Source organism: Hyperolius riggenbachi, chromosome 3 (genome assembly GCF_040937935.1).
Source record: "Hyperolius riggenbachi isolate aHypRig1 chromosome 3, aHypRig1.pri, whole genome shotgun sequence".
NCBI classification, from domain to species: domain Eukaryota; kingdom Metazoa; phylum Chordata; class Amphibia; order Anura; family Hyperoliidae; genus Hyperolius; species Hyperolius riggenbachi.
Window position 1 is genome coordinate 203,916,217 of NC_090648.1, and position 23,511 is coordinate 203,939,727.

General features: G+C 45.1%; 1 protein-coding gene and 1 long non-coding RNA gene across 2 annotated transcripts in view; one reads left to right on the top strand and one right to left on the bottom strand.

Annotated features, from left to right (window-relative positions):
* Positions 1-1,809: 1,809 nt before the first annotated feature.
* Positions 1,810-14,649, bottom strand: LOC137563301 (uncharacterized). Its single transcript, XR_011030314.1, has 3 exons — positions 14,568-14,649; positions 6,099-6,177; positions 1,810-2,187 (listed from the first exon to the last, which is right to left on the bottom strand). It is a non-coding gene; the product is annotated as an uncharacterized lncRNA (long non-coding RNA).
* KLF13 (KLF transcription factor 13) overlaps positions 11,394-23,511 on the top strand; it is an 85,343-nt gene continuing 73,225 nt past the window's right edge. The window contains exon 1 of the mRNA XM_068275589.1: positions 11,394-12,344. Coding sequence (XP_068131690.1) covers positions 11,900-12,344 — 445 coding nt within the window. The 5' untranslated portion in view covers positions 11,394-11,899. The remainder of the gene's footprint in view (positions 12,345-23,511) is intronic.

Here is a 23,511-nt window from a genome sequence, read left to right on the forward strand (position 1 = left end):
TTTTCTGGACAAAAGTCAGGAGACAAGCAATTTGGGGAGGCGTTTGGCAATAAAAAGGGTAGAAGATTCAGTACCCAGCACTTTATTATTGATGGTGGGGTGCATGGGTTGGCAAGTCGGTACCATCATTGGCTGCAGGGGTTTCTCTTCTACAAGGGGAAGAACTGGGTGCTAGATGCTGAAACCAAAACAACTAAATAAAGAGTGAGTATTGGTTATCATTATAGGGTTTGGTAAGGCACAGATCATAAGGGTTAGAATTTGAGAATATGGTAAGGGGAGGATAGTTTTAGTTGTTAGGGTTGGACGGTTAATTATCAGAAAAGGGGTTAAAGTTAAGGGCGGAGGTCAGAGATGGGCATCCAGAAGAAGTCAGCATTAGAAGCGGGTTCTTATCTCCCCAGAGGTAAGCTTTTTTTCTTGACATTTTAACCAGTTTTTAACTATTTTATCTTGTGTCCTGCCTCCTCCCTCTTAATGGTTTAACCTCCCTGGCGGTATGATTATTTCCAGATGTTATTGTCTTTTCTGAACGTTTCAGACCCTAAAACCCAGGAAAAATCATGCTGCCAAAAAGCCAGCAGCAGCCCCAGCACTCACTCAACTCCCTGGGCTCCAGCGCTGCAATTTTCCTTCCATCCTCCAGGTGGCACTGTAACTCTGTAGTGAGATCACTGATCTCACCAGAGTGATACAGAGCCTCCATGGAGAGGAAGTAGAATGGCTGCCTGCATCTGGATCCCCTGGGTGGTGAGTTAAAACACCCGCTGCGCTCCATTGAGCTCCTGGCAGCTAGACTAAGCGTAGCTCGGGGTTACCGCTGGGGAGGTTAAACCTTGCTTCAAGATGTTTTATTTTTAGATAAGGAAAAATAGAAACCAATCTCCTCCACTAGGGCTCACTATAGTGGTATTCAATGCTCTGCTTCTGCGTTTTCCCTATTCATTCCTTATTAAATAACATGAATGACTTCTGTGAACCAATAGCAATAAGTCATCCTAGATGGTCCGAGAACTTCGTTTGAGTTTTTATTACTATGATTCCTCTCCTGCGACAATTTTCCTCACTTTGTCTCTACTGGAACTTTATATGAATAACAACTTTTTTTTCCTGGAATTGTGCTCCTAAAGCCCATTGTCAATATGTGAGGTGATATGCTGACCTTGGTGCTGCTGCAGCAGAAGCAAAGGTATTTAAAGTAAACATGACCTCTGAACGCTATGGAATAATTAGGAGACACTTAATGTAACTGAGATAATTACAAAACAGTTTAAAACTGGATGGAAGAGGGTGGCCTACCTTCAGGCTACTTGCAGACCAAGACGTTGCATTAGGTGCCACGTTAAGGTCGCATAATGTGCACCTAACGCATCGTATGGTGCTGCAAGAGAGGACAGTAGAGTGAGCCGCATTAGGCGGCTCTATCCCTATAAGGTCTCCCAGAGTGGCGCTGATTGGCCGGCGGGACCACGTGATGCGGAGCGAGACACTCCGCATTACGTGGTCCTGCTGGCCAATCAGCGGCCGCCGGTGCAGTGAATATTAAGTAGCCATGTGCGCGGCTACTGTAGCTGGCTCTCCCCGCCTCCTCTCCGCCCCCCACTGCGCATGTGCAAACAGTCTAACGCGGCTATAGCCGCTCTAACGCCGTAGCATGCTGCACTTTCCCGACAACGTGCAGCGTTACATGTAACGCAACGTGGGCTGTGTGAACAGCCCACTTGTGTTACATTGCTGTGCGTTGGGGGAGCGTTACAGGCGCATTAACGTGCGCCTGTAACGTCCCTGTGTGGAAGCAGCCTAAAGGAATACAAGTGACATTCACCTACAAAATGCACATTTAGTCAGCACATAAACTACTGGCCCACAGGCACTCCTAATTATTCTAGCATAGCCTACCTCCGTAAGAGTGACTTGTGCCATATAGGGACCCACACACCTGAAGGACACAGGTGTCCCTCACATGCGCTAACACTAGTTGGTATTGGGGCAACCTTGATGTGTGAGTACTCTATTATTTATCCATATCCCACTACAGACCTAATTACTTCATTATATTGGACTCCCAATGTCCCTGTGTGTCCTTTTTCCTGGAAGGTTACTGGAATTCCACAACTTCCCTGGACCCTGCATCACGTGTAAACCGTGTTATCCCTCAGGAAGACTTGGAGGCAGGAAAAAAATAACCTTTTTAGGGACAGAAAAAGAGTGTTAGATGCAAATAATGTAACTTTCTAAATTTGCAGAAAGCAAGATGCAAGCCACCATAACACAGAGCCAACACATTCTGTAGCTCTATTCAACAAGGTTACAAGCAATGTGGATTTGTACAATATTTTTTTTAATAATGCACGCTGTAGTAGAACATGGCAGAAGTGAGATCAAGTGAACGAAAGTTTAGTTTAGGTTTGCTTCAAATAGAGAATGAACACATAGGAAGGTAAACAGTCTAGGGCACTGTACCCGTTGTGGCACAGGAGCTGATAGGTGGCATTCATCAAATGAATGGCAGTGCATCCACTGTCCAGAAAAATGTGCAGTGCTTCATTGTAATGCATCCGACAGAACCACAGTGGACCTATGTGAAAGGGTCCATGTACGATATATACGAGTATGGATCCATTAAACATATCCATTGCCTATCTAGTGTTTATTGCTGGATCTTTAGGCAATGTTGGGGGTTTCTGTACAAATGCTAGATTCTTAGCTTAGATAGCATTTAACGGCTGCCTTGGCTGAGTTTAATCCAGTAGATAACTTTAGAGTTTTGTGTCTCAAACCAGCCAATTAACTGCACTAGTAAGAGGTCTACAGGGCAAAGTGAGTAAATTGGGTGCCTAGGTGCACCTGGTACTTTGGGTGTTGTGTAGACTGCAATGTTAATTGCAGCTGTAATGGCGCATAGAGTAAAATTTGGGCTCTGGAAGTGGAAGACAAAAATTAGCAGCAAGGGACGGAACAGATATCAGCGGAGCAAGAAAAAGCGGTGGCAGGGGTAAGTAGAATGTTGCATATCAGCATCGGCATTAGTGTTAGGCTAGGCAGAGGAGATTAGTGTTAGGACTAAGTAGTCGGTAGGTTAGCATTAGGAATAGGTAAGGGGGTTGAACGTTAAGTGTAAGTAGCGGTAGGTTAGTGTTAGAAATAAGTAGAGGGAGAGTTAGTGAGAGAGGAATGTTAGGTAGAGCAATAGAATATCAGTAAGATTACCAACCACTAGTAGTCAGCGCCCAATAGCAGAATATCGGTAATATTACCAATAGCCTACTAGCATCAGGCGTCCAAATTACTACACGCCATTTTTCAAAGTAGGTCTACAGGGCCTCTTTAACATTTCACAAAATAAGTAAAAATAGCAAAGGCTTTTTTCAATATGAAGTATGCTTAAAAACAAGAAGAGAATGGAGAGCCCAATATGGTGCAGTATTGTCAGGTAAAATGAAGAGTTTAATACAATTTTATGTGTATATACTCACAAACACGGGTTACCCATAGGCAACCACTTTAAATGCAGGTGGGGAGCATTAGAACCTGACCCCACTCAGGTTAAGAAGTCGCTCTCTGTAGACAGTAGATGGGGATGCACCCCTCCACCCAGGGTGGACTAGAAGATCAGCAAAAGCTCGGTATACAGAGGCGCCAGAGTAGAGTAAAAAGTTTTAAAAACCGTTTAAAAGCAGAGGGGGATGTTAGGGTGGACTTACCTTCCTCTTACAAAAAAGTAAACTCACTCGAGTCTCGATAAAAAAGAATTGACAAATAATTTATTCAACTCCACAAATGCGACACGTTTTGCGGGCGTGACCCCGCTTCCTTAGGCAAAAATGGGAGCACAACTTAGTGGGTCAAGCAAAAGGTTTGAGCGCCTCTGCTTGACCCACTGAGTTGTGCTCCCATTTTTGCCTAAGGAAGCGGGGTCACGCCCGCGAAACGCGTTGCATTTGTGGAGTTGAATAAATTATTTGTCAATTCTGTTTTATCGAGACTCGAGTGAGTTTACTTTTTTGTAAGAGGGAGGTAAGTCCACCCTAACATCCCCCCTCTGCTTTTAAACGGTTTTTAAAACGTTTTACTCTACTCTGGCGCCTCTGTATACCGAGCTTTTGCTGATCTTTCAATAAGAAGGTAGAGCATAGGCATTTGCATTCAATACAGCAACAGATACATTTTTAAAGGACATCCGAGGCGAAAATAAACTGATGAGAAAAACAATTGTATCTACCCTTCTTCTCCTAAAAATTACTTTTTTTTATATTCCACAGTTTTATTTTATATTTAAATTTAGTTTTTAAGTTGAAGTATGCCAGAGATCAAATCTATGAATTATTGACCGTTTTATCTATTTTCTGCTCTCAGAAGCCATTTACTAACTACTAACAGAAAAGTGTTTTATGGCTGTAATTACTTATCAGTTAGGGTTATACTATTGTCTGACCCAGTCGGACCCGGACAGAAACTGTCACTTTTAAACCTGATGTTTAACTCTTTCAGGTAGAGGAAGAAAAAAAAGGAACACAGCCTTGTTATTTGTGTGCTTGGCACTGTACATACACGTCTATCTCATCATGTCACCTCAGTTGTCCTTTAATTAACTAAAAAGTGGTCCAAAATAGTGGGTCGCAAAGGAAACATCCATTTGCTGTGAATCGGACTACATCATTCCAGATCCATTTATAAGTGAGCCAGTCCACTTAAAGCGGACCCAAACCAAACATTTTTTTTTATTCAAAATATTTAGCTGCACCACTCTGACACATTCAAAGATAAATAAACACTCCTTCAAGCCTATGAGCATTTCAGTGCATGCTTTTTACCCTTCTCTTTTCATAACTAGAGTTATACAGGTGGCAGCCATTAGCAATTCCTCCTTTGTTGGACACCATCTACTCCATCAGTTTGCCGGATTCTGTCCCGGCAATATGAAAGGAAGGGAGGAGTTTCTCCAATAAATGTAAAATATTTTATATTTGTCATCATGCAGCTGAAAAAAGGCTGCTATTTATTATTATAAGTTAAAAAATGGATTTTATTTCTGAAATATTGTATTTTTTATTTGGGTCCACTTTAAAACATGTTGGATTATAATTTTAACCACTTCAGGATTCTGCGTACGCTTAACTACGCCCCTGAATCCTGAAGTGGTTTCCATGGAAACGTTCCATGTCAGTTCACGGAGGGTGTCTCCGTGAACACCCTGCGAGCCGCCGATTGCGGCTCGCAGGGTAAATGTAAACACGCGGGGAAGATCTTCCCCGGTGTTTGCATATATACGGCGCTGCTGCGCAGCAGCGCCGTAGAGGAGATCGGCGATCCCCGGCCTCTGATTGGCCGGGGATCGCCGGCATCTGATAGGCTAAAGCCTATCCTATCCGGCGCAGGACGGCTTTCCGTCCTGCGCCACACACAGGGGACGGGAGAGGGAGGGAAGGAGGCAGAGGGAGGACTAGTGCTGCGGAGGGGGGCTTTGAGGAGCCCCCCCCGCTAGGCACAGCAGCGCGGCGGCGATCAGACCCCACCAGCAGGACATCCCCCTAATGGGGAAAAAAGGGGGGAGGTCTGATCGCCCTGCCTGATTTCTGATCTGTGCTGCGGGCTGAAGAGCCCCCGCAGCACAGATCAGCCAAACCACCCGGAATCCGGAAGTGGTTAAGTGTTCATGAAAGAGCAGGATTTTTAAATGGAAATATAATGGAGAGCACCAAGCATGTCAGATTTTTAGTCTTTTTATATATGTGTTATTTTAGAGAACTGTTGTTGACTTGACATTTAGGGTAGAGTGCTCTGATTTACATTGTTGACAGATGGCTTTTCATGCATTATGACTCCTGCAGTGTAACTAGCCTTAATTTTTCTAAGAAGTATTTGGAAAATGCTTTGTCAGGAAGATCCAGTGTTCATGTCTAGACATGTCACATGTCAGTCACATGTTAATTACAACAGATAAAGCTTCTCGATTGTAAATAAGTGTGTAGGTATAAATAAGGTTTACCATAAATAAAGATCATTTCTAAAGCATGAAACATTAAAGCAGGAATCCAGAGAAACAGTACTTCAACAGGACTTGCAATTCTGTTCAAGCTGTCTTTTCATTTTCATACCTTTTGTTCTCTAGACTGAAGGAGAGTTAAGCCCCTCTTATCTTTTATTGTTGTCAGTGCTCCTGTTTCCAAAATTTCCCTTAAAAAACACAAATAGTAAAATGACAGTGGTTTTAGCTTCTGCTCTTAAAAGGTTTGTAGCAGACCTGGGATTTAACTAGATGATAAATCTACATATTATGATGCTACATTAATATATCATTTGATAATGTACTCACTTTCACTGAAATATAGTACTCTCTTTTCTCTATGCTGTCCCATAATGCTTTGCTTAGCAGGAATAACACCTGCCACAGATATAAAAGGCATGCTCATAAAATAATCATTATGCTTACATATAATACTGCTCTCTCATGTCAGTGGAACTTTATAAACATCAAAAGCAGAAAGCTACAACAACTAATTATGTCTGCTTTAAAGTCCATCTATCCTAATATGATTTCTGTCCCCGACTCCCATCCAACACTACAGAAGGTGACTCCCCCAACAAATGTTCCTGTGATGTCACATGAGGTTTTCCTGTCATTCTCTAGTGGCCGCTGCTTTTAGGGATGCTCATTCGGATTCCGCGGAAATGCAATTTCCGGAATTCCAATCGGAAATTGCATTTCCACATCGGAATGCGGAAATCGGTAATGCAAGTGTGGTAGGCGGATTTCCACCGGAAATCGCGGAAATTTCCGCCGGAAATTCCACCCGACTTTAAAGGAAAACTTAAGTCAGGAAAAAAAATGACATTTACTCACCCGGGGCATCCCTCAGCCCCCCGAAGCTGGATGGTGCCCTCGCAGCCCCGCTCCGATCGTCCTGTCCCCGCCGGCGGCTACTTCCGGGTTCGGCAACAGCCGCCGACAGGCTGGGAACGCGGCTGATTTTCCGCGTTCCCAGCCGCAATATCACCCCTCTATGCTGCTATAGCGTGTATATATACGCTATAGCAGCATAGAGGGGTGCTATAGCGGCTGGGAACGCGGAAAATCAGCCGCGTTCCCAGCCTGTCGGCGGCTGTCGCCGAACCCGGAAGTAGCCGCCGGCGGGGACAGGACGATCGGAGCGGGGCTGCGAGGGCACCATCCAGCTTCGGGGGGCTGAGGGATGCCCCGGGTGAGTAAATGTCATTTTTTTTCCTGACTTAAGTTTTCCTTTAACATCAATATTCTTAAAAACGATAAGGTCTTTTTGAAAACTTTTTTTTGCATCTTGTTCACAAGATTCAGTTTAATAAACCCTGGTGTTTCTAGGACTTAAGGGGGCTTTGCTATTAACCGCTAAAGTCTGCTGATTTTTACTGTAATGTAAAATGCAGAAAATCTATATCTGCCTATTTTCAGCATTTTACATTACAGTAAAAATCCGCTGACTTTAGCGGTTAATAGCAAAGCCCCCGTAAGTCCTAGAAACACCAAATTTTCAGTGTTTATTAAACTGAATCTTCTGAACAAGATGCAAAAAAAAAAGCTTTTACAAAGACCTTATTGTTTTTGAGAAAATCGATGTTAAAATGGGGTGGAATTTCCACGATTTCCGGCGGAAATTGGTAGCGGAAAGTGGAACTAGTAATTGGCAATGGCGGAATGCGGATTTACCGCGGAATCGGAAATTGGCATTCCGACCATCCCTAGCTGCTTTGACTTGAAGAGGGAGCATGGCATCCATTGACACCACTAACCTTTACTGCTGATTGGAAGGGAGACGTGGCTGTCACAGCAACTGACTTCCCGCTACCATATAGTTCAGCAGGGTTGTGCATCTGGAATTTGTTGTGTGCTATTGTGGGAGCCACTCTAGGGTTTCTGGGATGTAGTGCAAGGGGTAGTGGGAAGAGAAGTATCAGGACAGCTGTGGGAGACTCCAAGTGGCTTTGGATTTAATGCCATCGGAAGACCCCCGTAGGTGAGTATGCAGGGCTGTGGAGTCGGAGTTGGAGTCAAGGAGTCAGAGTAATATTGGGTAACTGGAGTCGGAGGTTTCATAAGCGGAGGAGTCAGAGTCAGGGTTGGATGATTTTTGTAAAAAACCCACAGCCCTGGTAAGTATTAGACTAAGGAGTTGGAGTAGTAGTCATTTTGGGTACTTGGAGTCGGAGGTTTGATAAACTTGGAGTCTGAGTTGGAGTCGGATGATTTTTGTACCGACACCACAGTCCTGTGAGTATGGGAATGGTGTGGGAAGGAGGGATTAAGTAAAGAATTAGGTAAGTTGCAGGAAGGGAGAAGATAGTTAGAAACAAAATCCAGCACCAGGGCAGTCCTAAACTGATACAAATTGAAGTGAAATTATCTTCTTTGTCCACCCACAATATTTTGAAACAATCCCTCAAAATGCACCTCTTCGTATTTATGTACCCAGCCTCCTTTCTATTCCAACCGTCAAGCTAGGTTCACACTACACCACAGCCACAATGTGGACAGTCACAGAGGATGCAATGTATGAAATCCTGGGGGAAGAGGGGGGGGGCATAAGAGTTTTACTCTCCCCCCCCATTCAGCAGAATGTGCTGCGCAGCAAATATGTGAGTGCATGTTTGTACAGGTAAAGGTCACTCATAATGATCATCATGGGTGACCAGTATTACAGACCTGTCCTGTTCTTTAGTACTCTCGGTCAGTAGCATAAATAAAGGTTTATGGACCCCAGTGCAGACATTTAATCTGGCCTCACCTCACATTTTGGTACATACAAAACTCAGCTTATACCTACTCCACAAGCACTTATGACCCTTTGTGCCCATCCATCCAGGCTCAAACCACCCTGATTTCACCCTCCTATTCAGCCACATGGTACGTTGACTCCACCCTCCCATTCAAGCATTTAAAGGATACCACAACTGAAATGTGACATAATGAGATAGACATGTTTATGTACAGTGCCTAGCACACAAATAACTATGCTGCGTTTCTTTTTTTTCTTTCTCTCTCTGAAAGAGTTAAATATCAGGTATGTAAGTGGCTGACTCAGTCCTGACTCAGACAGGAAGTGACTACAGAGTGACCCTCACTGATAAGAAATTCCACTTTTTATCTCTTTCTTGCTCTCAGAAGCAATTTTCTGCTAGGAAAGTATTTTATAGGTGGAATTTCTTATCAGGGAGGGTCACACTGTAGTCACTTCCTGTCTGAGTCAGGACTGAGTCAGCCACTTACATACCTGATATTTAACTCTTTCAGGCACAGAAAGAAAAAAGGAACACAGCATAGGTATTTGTGTGCTAGGCACTGTACATACACATGTCTATCTCAACATTCACATGTCAGTTGTGGTATCCTTTAATACATCCTACTTTTATCCCCCCATTCAGCTGCATACTACTCCTTATATCCAACCTCCTTCATTCAGTTCAGTCAAGTCAGATACCACCCTGCGCTTCCACCACCCCTTTCAGGTACATAATATCCTCTGGTTTCATATCCCCACCCACATTGAGGAACATACCACTCCTTGGGCTCGATTCACAAAGCGGTGCTGACCCAGTTAGAGACTTTAGGCATGATAACCATTGCACCACTCTGGTGAAAAGCCAGTTTAGGCGTGATAAGTTTAGGTGTGATAAGTTTAGGCATGCTAAGTTTAGATAAGTTTAGATCGCTTGCAAAGTCCCGCACGCAAAGCAGTGCCATTAAACTTTATACGAAGTGCACCAGTCTTTGCTAGCGTAAAACTTTTGATCAGCTGTGCACTGCGGTGCTAACGCAGTTGGCGCTTAAACTTATCATGCCTAAATTGATCACACCTAAACTTATCATGCCTAAACTTATCACACCTAAACTTATCATGCCTAAACTGAGTTTAGGCATGATAAAGGGCTTTTCACCAGGGTGCTAACTGTTAGCACCGCTTTGTGAATCAGGCCCCTTGTCTTCTCTCTTCCATCTGGTTCCGAGCATACCACCGCACCATAGCCATCTTCACCTGCATTAAGCTATACTACAGCTCCACTCTCACACTCGCTCTCTGTCTACATAGTCAGGCACATTAGGACTTGACCCCTGGTGCCGAGATTTACCTTCCTTGCCGCATATCACGGCCATTATAAAAGTCGCGATTTGTGGCAAGAAGGCAAATTTCTCTGCCGGGAGATGCCCAATAGTGGGCTCCACCATGCGCCCAAATTACCTTCCCTTGCCTCAAATTGCAGCTATTACAATAGGCACCTATGGCAGCACCATTTTTTTCTGTAAGGGCTCCAGAGCCCTTTTTACCAGATTCGAATTTCAACACGCCCTAAGGGCCCATATAGACACTGAAACAATTGATTGTGATCATTTTAAACTTTAGGAATGATTACTGTACAGATAACATTACTTGGCTACTGCTGACTAGCTTATTCTTACCTATAGAGAGGGGAGATGGAATAACAAAAGGAGAACAAGTGGGAGGAGCTTAACTATATCAGTCAGTTATGTTGATCATTTAGCAATTTGTCACAGTCGATCACAAAATGGCATAGTGGTACACCACTACAGTCATTAGATTATCACTTAAGAGATCACAGTCATCCTGTGCAAAGGATATTTATCACCTGTATGTAGCTACAGGTTTGGGCTGTTGAGTAATAATGACATTACTGCTAAAAGTTTGCAGCAGTTCTATCCTGAGTGTATGAACAGATGCCTGGCACATGTACATTTGTAATATTCAGTTAAAACATCACTCTGCTTGTTACACCATCACTTTCGTGCAGACCATTACTTTTTTTATCGACTTCTGCACCAAGTTCTATCATGCTGTTTGCTCCCTCGGAAAGCTCAGTATGTGCAATAGATAATGAAGAACAAAGCAGTGCAAAGTGCTTGGCAAAGCAGCATCTGCTATCTCTCCACATTCCCTCCAATGATCTCTGCTGTGCAGACCTCCACACAAGCTGCCACTGAGCTGAGCACATAATCATATTAAAGGCATAACTAGCAAAGCCACCCCTGGATTTGCTGCAGTTGCCACATTGTAAATGCTCATTGTGTATGAAGTCTCTGCCAGCCCCAAGTAACCTTTTTTTTGTCGCTCAAAATTAAGAGTGTAAAACCTTCTTGGCAGGAATTAATTGTTCTTGCAAATCCTAGCAGCGTGCTTGCAAATCCCACTTTGTCAAGCTTCATCGCCAGTGTTGTACAATGATGAATAAATTATAAAGGAACCCAAGGGTGGGTGGTGTTACACCCCCCATCTCATGTTGCCTGCAGTTCCCAAGTTGCAAGAATCCAAGGGGCCAATGGGATCAGCATAAACAAGCCGGTGATTGGTTCTCCATGCAGCACGACCCAATTGCTTCTCAGGATTCTTTGCAGAACACCCCAAGCTCTGCAGATCTGCTGCTAGGAGTCAGGGATGACTTCTCCACTGATCAACCCAGGATGTGGCTTCTTGCTGACGTCACTCACAGATGTTTCTCAAGACCACACCCCCACGTGGGACTGAAACACACTCACATCATGCAATAGCTGGGAGACCAGGCACCTCTTGCTGCCACAGTGCAACACAAGATGTAGCCCCGAATTGATCTGATCGCCTACAAAAAAATCAAAAAGGAAAAAAACAAAAAAATACATTTTTTTTTTCTTAACAGGATCTGCCAACAGCTGTCAATGCCAGAAGCCGTCTTCTCTCCCCTTGACTCAGATGGATTTATTTTTCTATGCAAGTTGGGCGTGATCTCCATGGACCAAGTGCAATCTGGTGTCAGTTAACAAGCAATCTTCACCAAAAGGAAGCTATCACAGAAAGCAAACAAACCATCTTTCTGGATGCAAAAGGGAATATTGTGCAATTCAAACGTAAAGGAAATAACAGAGAAAAAATAAAGGAAAATGTCAACTGTGGCTTTCGTGGATCATTTTGCAGCAGAGTGCCTTGTATCCATGTCCAGCCGTGCTATTGTCCATAGTGCTGATCATGGGGAGCCGGGCCAGAAAAGCGACGCCGCCGCCGCCCCTCCGCTGCTGGCAGACGACAAGGCGGTCAGCAGGGAGAACGCCTCTCTGATTGTGGTGGCCAGGATCCTGGCGGATCTCAACCAGCAAGGTGCCCCAGCCGGTGCGGAGGAGAGGGGGGACTCACCGGCCGGCAAGCGTGGGGACAGGGCGGCCACACCCCCTCTCCAGCCCGAGCCAAGCCTCAGACAAAGAGCCAGACGTGGGAAGAGCAGGGCTGACCCCGAATCACCCCTCAAAAAGCACAAGTGTCCCTACTCGGGATGTGAGAAAGTCTATGGCAAGTCCTCCCATCTGAAAGCTCATCTGAGGACACACACAGGTCAGTGCTGTGCCATTCACTAGCAGCTCAGTGTCAGCAGCAGCAGCAGCCTGCGAGTCACAGCAGATGTAACATAACGATAACTATGCTGTACAGCAGGGATTATATGTATGGCAGACAAAGAAGGAATGTATTGGCAGCTGATCACACCCACTCCGCTCTCCCCCAGGCAGCAGGCAGGTGTGATCAGCAGATAGTAACAAGGCGTACAGGCGATCCGCAGTGCTGTGTGCATAGTATGTGTGTATGCGGCTGGTGCATGGCACTGCAGGCTCCTCCAGGAGCGGAGGGTGCGCTGCTGATCATTGGGTGGGTGCAGCGCTCCCCTCCTCATGCTGGAGGATGAAGTGTAGCACGTTTCGCAGAGCTGCATGCCTGTGTCACACGCGCTTGTGCAGCATCGTGGCTGCAGCGCTCTGGACGTCCTCATGGATGGCTCGCTGGCCATATGGTGATGAGGCGTCACGTAGGAATACTGGTCACAGGGATGCATTCAGGAGCAGCTGTAAATGTAATGTTAACCTGTTAAATGATTGGTTTTAAGAAGAGGAAGTGGGGTGAAGGTAATGGGGAGGGGCGTCCTGCACTGGCAGCCCACCTCAAATGACCTTTGGGGAGTCCTTAGTTCTCCTGCTCTCAGGTGCCAGGTTTGTGTGTACAATGGGGCTTGACGTTCCCACAGGAGAGCTAGAGGGCCATAGACTCTACAAGGGGCTAATAACCATAAGGTGGTAGCAATGACATTACATAAAATTATATAAGAATCTTGTTCAGCTCTTTGTTATACGAGACACTCCCCTCTTTCAGCTACGCCCACCTGGGAGAAAGCCGGCCTCGTGACACGCCCACCCATCCCACCCTTCAGACAAGCGCCCCCTCCCCCCAGTCACACGACCTCGCCCTGTACAGGGCAGCCCACTCTTCTGGCCAGCAACAGACATCACTAAGGGATCTCAGACTGATGATCTGTGTCTGAGGGCTAGGCTGGCAGCAGCTATAGATTGCAAGCTGCCTTCCTGCATTAGCTAACCTCAGCTCTGGCCCAGCACTGTCATCAGTGTTTTGTCAGGACAGGCAGGTAGAAAGTTCATGTGACCTGTGCTGGTAAATTACAATGTAACAATTCACATCCTGATGCTGCATTTCCAATACTTTGTATATTTCTGCAATGTAAGGTCTCTAGTAAACAAAGGAGATGCTGCAGTTTGCTACTACCGGTAGTATTTGCAGTACAATGTATTTTATTATGAGTTTTTATATAGCACAGCACTTTACAGAGTATACAGCCCTGTCACTAACTCCCTCAGAGTAGCTCACAATCGAACCCCTAATTCCCTATCCCTACGTTTCTGTACCGTGTATCGACCAGCTGATAATATTCAGCTGGCCCGATCATGACGCTCGACCCGCGCCCGCTCGATTCCCGCCGGCGGACAATGGCAGGGAATCGAGCGGTGATAGGGAAGTGCCGGCGGGGACGAGTGGCAATCGATCCGCGCGGACGAGCGGGGATGCGCCGCCATTGAGCCGCTGGCTCGCTCTGGCGCATAAAACGAGCCGTGTATGCATGTGTATTGGTGTGTAGTGTAACAGCAGTCCAGCATACGAGTTTGTATCCTTCACAAAATAATATTTACACTCTGATCTGAGACTTTCTCTGTGATGCATGTAATGATTTCTGTAGAACTGTGACATATGGAAGTGGTTTTGCTATTACTGTCAGGTCTTACTGCACAGGCTAATATTTAACCAAGACTCCAATTACAATTACAGTCCAGTTCTTGGGAGTAATTCAACTAAGGCAAATGCTTATTGAACTCTGAGTATTTCCAAGAATGACACGTGAAGCAAAACACATGGGGGATGGGGCCCGGATCTTATTTGGAAATTACTTACTAACATGCAAACTTTTCATATACTTGGGAAGATAGTACTGTACTTTAGCAATCTATCAGAAAACATATTGTATTGCTTTTTTCTACCATAAACTCAGGCAGACTACGCAACATTAAACAGAAACAAAATTGCAGTGTTGCTGCTGCACAAGCTTATTATTGCTACTACAACTACTACTATTACTAACTAAATGAGCATCATTATATTTAAAGAACTCCATGGAGTACTAATCTTTAAATGCGGGGAAGGTAAAGAGGAATTTTATCCTCAAATTGAACTTCATCCCAATCAGTAGATGATACCCTTTTTTCTATTAGAAATCTTTACCTTTCAAATAGTTCATTGGGAAGTGGGGGGAGGGTGTCTGTGTGGCTGATATTGTGGTGACACCCCTCCCACAGTGTGATGTTACGGCTATGGTCCTGACAGTTTGCTGTCAGTGAACCTCATTGCATTGTGGGAAATAACAGCTGTTTCCAACTGCCAAGCAAGCAGACATCACTTGCCAGCAGTAAAGATTTCACCTGTGATAAATTTTACAATGTAAACCAGACAGCTCGGCGCAGATCGCTCCCTCATTGCAGTCCAAAGCCTCCTAGATCTCTTGGTAACAGCCCCGTTCTCCGCGGCCAGTCATGCATATTGCGCATGCGTGGCCCAGCCGTGCTCCTGACGCCGGGAGCATACTGCGCAGGCGTAGAATGCTCGAGATGTGGGAGCTCACTTGGCCGCAGTGCGCCTGTGCCGATTGGCCGTGGAGAATGGGGCTGCTACCAGGAGATCTAGGAGGCTTTGGACCATAGAGGGGGCTGGAGAAAGCCCCAGGTATGTATATAACATTTCTTTCCCCTTGTTTCAGGTACACTTTAAGGCTGTTACTTATGCTTCCTTCCATGGCTGTCATTCAGAGATTTGCCCTCCCCTGATCTTCTTCTGGGTCCTGTCAGCTGCCATGCAGGATGGTTGATCCCATGGTACTTTTGTAAAGTGTAACATCAATCAAAGGGTGAAGTTTCATACTTTAAAACCCTCTTAAAGTGAGAGGGATATGTAGGCTATTTCCTTTCAAATAATGCTCATTGCCTGGCTGACCTGCTGATCCTCTTCTTCTAATACTTTTATTTTGAGACCTGAACAAGCATGCAGATCAGATGTTTCTGTTGGAAGTCTTACTGGATTAGCTGCATGATTGTTTCAGGTGTGTCGTTCAGACTCTACTGATACCAGAAATGTCAACAGGGCTGCCAGGCAACTGGTATGGTTTAACCTGCTGAGCGGTCTGGACGAGCTCAGCTCGTCCAACACCGCCAGAGGCTGCCGCTCAGGCCCTGCTGGGCCGATTTGCACCAAATAAAAAGTAGCACACGCAGCCGGCACTTTGCCAGCCGCGTGTGCTGCCTGATCGCCGCTGCAGCGCGGCGATCCGCCGCGTGCAGCGGCGAAAGAGGGTCCCCCCAGCCGCCCGAGCCCAGCGTAGCCGGAACAAACAGTTCCGGCCAGCGCTAAGGGCTGGATCGGAGGCCGCTGACGTCAAGACGTCGGCTGACGTCCATGACGTCACTCCGCTCGTCGCCATGGCGACGAGGGAAGCGAAACACGGAGGGCCACTCATTGCGGCCTTCCGTGTTATCTCTTGCCGCCGGAGGCGATCGGAAGATCGCCTCCGGAGCGCCCTCTAGTGGGCTTTCATGCAGCCAACTTTCAGTTAGCTGCATGAAATAGTTTTTTTTTATTTAAAAAAAACCCTCCCGCAGCCACCCTGGCGATTTAATCAGAACGCCAGGGTGGTTAAAGAGACACTGAAGCGAAAAAAATTATGATATTATGATTTGTATGTGTAGTACAGCTAAGAAATAAAACATTAAGATCAGATACATCAGTCTAATTGTTTCCAGTACAGGAAGAGTTAAGAAACTCCAGTTGTTATCTCTATGCAAAAAAGCCATTAAGCTCTACGGCTTTCAAAGTCATGGAGAGGGCTGTCTTCTGACTTTTATTATCTCAAGTGTTTTCTTTTTCCCTGCCAGAGGAGAGGTCATTAGTTCACAGACTGCTCTGAAAGAATCATTTTGAATGCTGAGTGCGGAGCAGTGCTTTTCAGCGCTGCTAGATTTGGGCGCAGCCGGCGCCTCCATAGACTACAATAGAAATCATTCCTATTGCAGCGCTCAGTGAGTAACGTCGGAGCCGTCAGCAGACGGAGCCGAGGTTGCTTAAAAACATAAAAATTCGGCCTCCAGCAATCGCTGGAAGCCGAATTATTTCATTCCCCCACTATCCATGGCGGCCTGGAGGGGGAATAGTAATTAAATTGGCCCGGACTTGTGCAGAAGCAGGATCAGCCTTATACCGCTGTATCCTGCGCCCAAGTCTACTGGCGCCGATTTCAAATGTACTCGCTGAGTGTTGTGTAATCTACACATATTATAGAATGATGCAATGTTAGAAAAAAACACTATATACCTGAAAATAAAAATGAGAATATTTTCTTTGCTGCTAATCTTCTAGTAATTATTAGGGATGGTCGGAATGCCAATTTCCGATTCCGCGGTAAATCCGCATTCCGCCATTGCCAATTACCGATTCCGCTTTCCGCTACCAATTTCCACATTCTAATGCGGAATTTTCGCCCGACTTTAACATTTGATTTTCTCAAAAACTATAAGGTCTTTTTGAAAACTTTTTTTGCATCTTGTTCACATGATTCAGTTTAATAAATCCTGAAAATTTGGTGTTTCTAGAACTTAAGGGGGCTTTGCTACTAACCGCTAAAGTCGGCTGACTTTTACTGTAATGTAAAATGCAGAAAATAGGCAGATGCAGATTTTCTGCATTTTACCTTACAGTAAAAATCCGCCGATTTTAGCGGTTAATAGCAAAGCCCCCTTAAGTCCTAGAAACACCAAATTTTCAGGGTTTATTAAACTGAATCTTGTGAACACGATGCAAAAAAAGTTTTCAAAAAGACCTTATAGTTTTTGAGAAAATCGATGTTAAAGTCGGGTGGAATTTCCGCGATTTCCGGCGGGAATCCTCATTGGAATGCGGAAATTGGTAGCGGAAAGCGGAATTGGTAATTGGCAATGGCGGAATGCGGATTCACCGCGGAATTTCGGAAATTGCATTTCCGTGGAATCCGAATGAGCATCCCTAGTTCATAGTACACAACCAATTCATTATATCATATATATTTTTTTCAGTGTCTCTTTAAAAGAAAATAAATATGGCAGCTTCCATATCCCTTTCAGTTCATGTGTTTTTTAGAAAGGCCTGTATTAGTAATTCAGTGTATTTAATAGGCCCCTGCATAGCTGCTATCATTGCAAAGTTCATCCTAGTCAGGCAAACATCCTGCTTTTAAATAGGTGCGGGCAGTGCACATGTGCCCTTGTGACTCCATGGGGCTAGATCATGACAGTGTGTTGTACATAGAGCCATCTCCAGGAACAATTGTTTATGTACGCAAGTCTTTGCCCCCTAAACCACCGTATGTCAGCAGAAGTGGCAGGACAGGTGCCCAGCCATGCCAGGGACAGAAGGTTGGTATGATAGTGGATAGAGAGGCAACTTTGATACATACTCCTCTAATGCCTACTGGTGAAAAATGTTATCTGCCGAACTTGTAGAGTTTCATCCTGAGGGATGACTGCACCAAGTGTCATAAACTGGTGTGGCCAGGGATACATGCATTATACAAACCCAGGTGGAGACCATTGCTCTTTGCTCGACTCGCCATGTCTGGGCTTCATACGAAGTGGATTCCAGCTGCACTTCCTTCTGTATACATTGCAATTATAGGTGTCCACCCTAAACTAAAGGGAATCTATTGTAGACCCATCTAATTACAAGAGTGAAATGAAGTGTAGTGGGACTGTATGCAGGAGATCCCTATGTGACAGCAGCTGAAATATCTACTCACACTCACTCTGCACATCCAGTGGCAGACACCCTGCTGCATCTTCATAAGCAGGCAAGTCTGCCTTCTAAATCTGTATACAGACTAGATTCTTGTCACCTAAAATGATCATGACGTTGTTGGTGGTGTCATTTATTCCTAGTGACCAATACCAATGTTCTTGTTTAGCTGCCCCTACAGTGGGTCACCTTCTTATTGTCCTCCCTTCTCCACAAAACCAAACAAGATGCTCTGCAGAGAGCTGAGCAGTGTGTTTATTCTTCCCCTTCCCATAAAACCCAATGACATACAACCCAGTCTCCTTATTTACTTACCTACAGGAGTCTTGAACTTTGGGATAACATGACCTTCCCTCTGAAGTGCACTGCACTGCTGCTTCTCCTTACCTCTCAAACCTTGCATTTTAGATGCCACACCTCCCTTCCATTGGAGAGAAAAGGAGAGAGGCTGTATGGCAGTCTGGCCATGCTGCCTTCCACAGTCCAGCTCCCACACTTCCTGCTTTATCACTGCCCCTGTAGCCATCCAACCTGATGGACAAAATGGGAGGAGGAAGTTAGATTCTGTAGCTGCCATCCGCAGTAAGTAGAGAATAGAAGGGGTTAGTGGAATACTTCCTCCCACAAGTGTTTATAGGAAGCTAAACCTAATTAAAGTGGATCCGAGGTGAACTTTTACCCATTGCATAATTGTGTTCCTTTCCTATTGTTTATAGGGCAATCCTCAACCCAAATACTTTTTTGTTTTTGTTTTAATACTCTAATTCCCTATAAACGAAATAAACTACGCCCACAGGTTTTCAGAGAGCCTTGGCAGTAGCAAGGGCTCATGGGAGCTCAGTCTGGGCAGGAGGAGGAGGAGGTGTTACTAGCCATTGATTTCAGAGTCAGAGGGGATGAGGGGGATTAGGTTTTTTTTCACAGGCTGAGTGCTCAAGATACAGATAAGCCTGCCTCTGTGTAATGTTTACAAACAACATGGCTGCTGTCATTGTATCACAGGAAGAAATAATCGTTTTCTATTAAAGCTGTATGCAGCTAGATTTGCTGTGTAAACTATCTAAACTTTAAATAAGATATACAGACAAGTTACTTGTTATAGTTAGTTTTTCATCTCGTATCTGGTTTAAGGTGCCTAATTTAACTTTCCTAGAGCTTCATCTAGCTCCTTGCAGTGCTTCTGGTCCCTTGTTGTCGTTCCTCTCCGGTCCATTCAGCAGCTGTCTCCTCTGAAAGCTGCATGCACAGCCTGGGGCTGCACACCTCCTCGATCGCATTTCTGTTGCCAGGAGCATTCTGCACTTGCACATTTCTTAAAATGGCAATGGGAGGGCAATCAAGGAGGCATGCGGTCAGGGCAGCGCATGTGCAGTAGCCCATGACTGGCTCAGTCGGTCAGCTTTTGGAGGGGCACAGCTGCTGAATCAGAGCAGTACGGCAGGAAAGGACCTGAAGGACTACAGGGGGCTGAATGATCAAATGTTTTTCTGTCGCTAACCAGTGGCAACCTATTAAGTATCCCAGAGTGATGCCGGGTACACACTATGAGATTTTCTGGCTGATTTACTGTCAGATCGATTATTTCCAACATTTCCGATTTGCTTTCCGATCGATTTCCGAGCATTTTCCGATCGATTTCCGTGCACTTTAATAGGAAATCGATCGAAAATTGATCGGAAAGCAAATCGGATATGTTGGAATTAATCGATCTGACAGTAAATCGGCCAGAAAATCTCATAGTGTGTACTCAGCATTAGAGAAGAGGTCAATAGTTCATGTATTTTATCTCTCCCTGCTCTCAGAAGTTGTATTCTGCCAGGAAAACTTTTATGGCTGTAATCTGCTTATCAGTGAAGTTTGCTATATTCCCAACAAGGTACCGACAAGGCAGAAGCTGTCACTTCCATGCCTAAAAATTAAACGGAGGAATAGTCCTTGTCCATCCAATAGGGCAAATCTGAAAGCTGCAGCAAAGCTTCTGGAGGGGCTATATGATGAGTAAGAAGACCTTAGTGTATTCTTTGAGTAGGAGTGGACAAACAAATATGGAATTCAGCCAGTCTTTCAGTTCAGGAGCCAACAAGATTTTTATATTTAACAAATTAGTGTATTGAATAAAGCAAAAATTGCATACGACAATTCTAGCGTCTGAAGGAATGAATGAGATATGAATGTGATATGAAAATGCATTGCATGGAGTATATATAGTATAAAAGTAAATCAGTACAAATTATGATATGCATAAATGGATCCCACCAATAAAAATAGCAGACACACAGAACATGAAAGCAATAATCAACAATACAAGGCAGGTAAGAAATCCCTCTAATGCTCCGTCTACACGAAGCGATGTTACATTATCAATCGAGCTGCTGATGCGGCTTGATTGATAACATCCAACAGGTCCGATTTTGCTGCAGCCGATTCCCTGCTCGTTCCCCACGAGGGGACAATGGCAGGGAATCGAGCGAAAGATAAGCGGCGCCGGCGGGGGAAAGCGGCTACGCGCGGGGATGCGGAAGAGGCGATCCGGTGGCTAATCGAGCCGCCGGATCGCCTCGTGTAGATGGGGCTTGAAGCCTGGTACACACATACAATTTCTTATCAGTGAGGGTCACCCTGTAGTCACTTCCTGTCTGAGTCAGGGCTGAGTCAGCCACTTACATACCTGATATTTAACTCTTTCATGCAGAGAAAGAAAAAAAGGAACACAGCATAGTTATTTGTGTGCTAGGCACTGTACATACACATGTCTATCTCATCATGTTGCATGTCATTTCAGGTATCTTTTAAGTTGTCTGACATTGATCAGACATACAGTGATCAAATATTCTAAGAGCCAAAATATTGCTTGGAGATTCAATCAATGTGATAGAATTTGCCAGAAATATCCATACCAGTATGGCTAGCTTGTTTACATAGCCAGGGTTTCCATGTAATACTGAAAGCTGCCATCTGCCAATTCTCAGAAGTAATACATCACTGCTCATAATACTGCACAGGTTCACAGTGCTCTGCAAATTAGTAATAGTGTCTTCCAGTCCTAGATCAGATAATTGGTTGTTTGTTGTTTATGACAGGTAACAATTGTGTTACTATTCAGTGGGATACATGTGTAGTTATTCAGGATGTGATGAAGGGATGTTACTTAAAGGGAAGGTCCAAGCAAAATAAAAAAATAGTTTCACTTACCTGGGGCTTCTACCAGCCCCATGCAGCCATCCTGTGCCCTCGTAGTCACTCACTGCTGCTCCAGTCCCCCGCTGGCAGCTTCCTGACCTCGGAGGTCGGTGGGCCGCATCGCGTACGTTTATACGCATTCCCGCTAGTGCAAGAACATTAACACATACATTTTTACGCGTTACTGGTTCAATGCGTACATTTTTACGCATTGAGCCAGTAATGCGTAAAAATGTATGTGTTAATGTTCTTGCACTAGTGGGAATGCGTAAAAACGTATGCAATGCGGCCCGCCGACCTCCGAGGTCGGAAAGCTGCCAGCGGGGGACTGGAGCATCAGTGAGTGACTACGAGGGCACAGGATGGCTGCAAGGGGCTGGTAGAAGCCCTGGGTAAGTGAAACTCATTTTTTTTATTTTGCTTGGACCTTCCCTTTAATATAATGTAACCTCTTTAATGTTTATTAAAATAACCAGTTGGCAAGATGTGTATGGTGTTAACAATACCCCTATGCATTCATGGCAAAAATGTTTCTTTTTGCAGTGTGGTGTGGCAGGTGGTGTGCCAAAGTAATATGGGAGTCTGTGTTTTGTACACACAAGAGTATTTTAATGCTAATGATTTTGTTTTCATCCATTCATTCAGTGTGGGAACTTATGCCTCAGTTTGTTATTCAACTTTTAGGAAGAACAAGGGGGAATAAAAATGATTGAAGATTCTTCCTTTTGGCTAAATTTTTATCACCTTTTATATTTTTGAAGCACTGCAGAATGACTTTACAAAATACTCCCAAAGAGAATCTGTCTGAAAGGCTGAAGGCCTTTTCACACTGGAATTCAGAGGGGACTTTTTTTTCTTTTTAAGCTGAACAAGGCAAATGTCCAGATGTGAAATTCTGACATGGCTTTCATAATGATATAGCATTCAGCACCCTGAACAGATGCCATGGGTATGCACCACCACGTCCGTTCCTCCGCGTGTGAACTGCAACATGACACGCGGCAGTGGGAGGAGGAAGAAGCCAGGAAGCATGTGCAGGGAGGACGCGCAGGCTTCCTATTCCGGGGTCACAGCACACGCTGGATACTTCTCAGCCAAGGTACCCAATCGGGGATGTCTTTGCTGAGAATCTAACATGTGCACAGCTGCCCACTACCAGCCTTTATGTATCCGCGAGCGATATGCCTGGCAGCTTATCTCAGATGAGAGAATTGTTCTCCGACTCAACCTACCTACTCCGCTGTGCAACACCTCGTCGGTCCTCCCCCCTCTCCATGGCAACAGAAAATGTCACTGGCCTGCAGGCTAATGGCACATCTGTATATACTTGAACAAGAATTGCATAGAGTAGTGTTTCTCAAACCTGTCCTCGTGACTCCCCAACGGTGCATGTTTTGCAGGCAACCTCACCTATGCACAGGTGGGGTAATTATGCTGGGCATACATGGTAAGTTTATGCGCCGGTATCGAGCCAGCGGCTCGATGCCGGCGCGTCACCACTCGTCCGCACGTGTGCGCGGATCGACTCCCGCTCGTCCCCGCGGGCATCGGACCTGTCGGATACTATCAATCGAGCCATCAGCGGCTCGATTGATAAGGAAAAAACTTACCGTGTATGCCCAGCATAAGTGTCTCAACTAGATGGATTCCATGTAGCTGAGACACTAATTACCCTACTTGTGCACAGGTAAGGTTGCCTGCAAAACATGCACTGTTGGGGAGTCACGAGGACAGGTTTGAGAAACACCGGCATGGAGGATTGAATCCTGATGACTGCTGACTTGACAGCCCTCATGCATGTGTATACACTACATGATTTATTCCAATATCTGATGCAGGTGGTATTTTCCTGATAAATCTTGATTGGGATATATTGATCACTTTACTACCATGCAGTACTCAATACTGATCAGCTTTCAGCAGAAATCTAATAGTATACCTATTCAGGACTGTGGAGTCGGGACAAAAATCTTCCGACTCCAACTCCGACTCCTCGGTTTATGAAACCACGACTCCAACTCCGACTCCGGGTACCCAAAATGGCTCCGACTCCTCGACTCCGACTCCTTAGCCTAATTCTTAACAGGGCTGTGGATTCTGTACAAAAATCATCCGACTCCTCAGTTTATAAAATCAACGACTCCGACTCCGGGTGCCCAAAATTGCTCCGACTCCT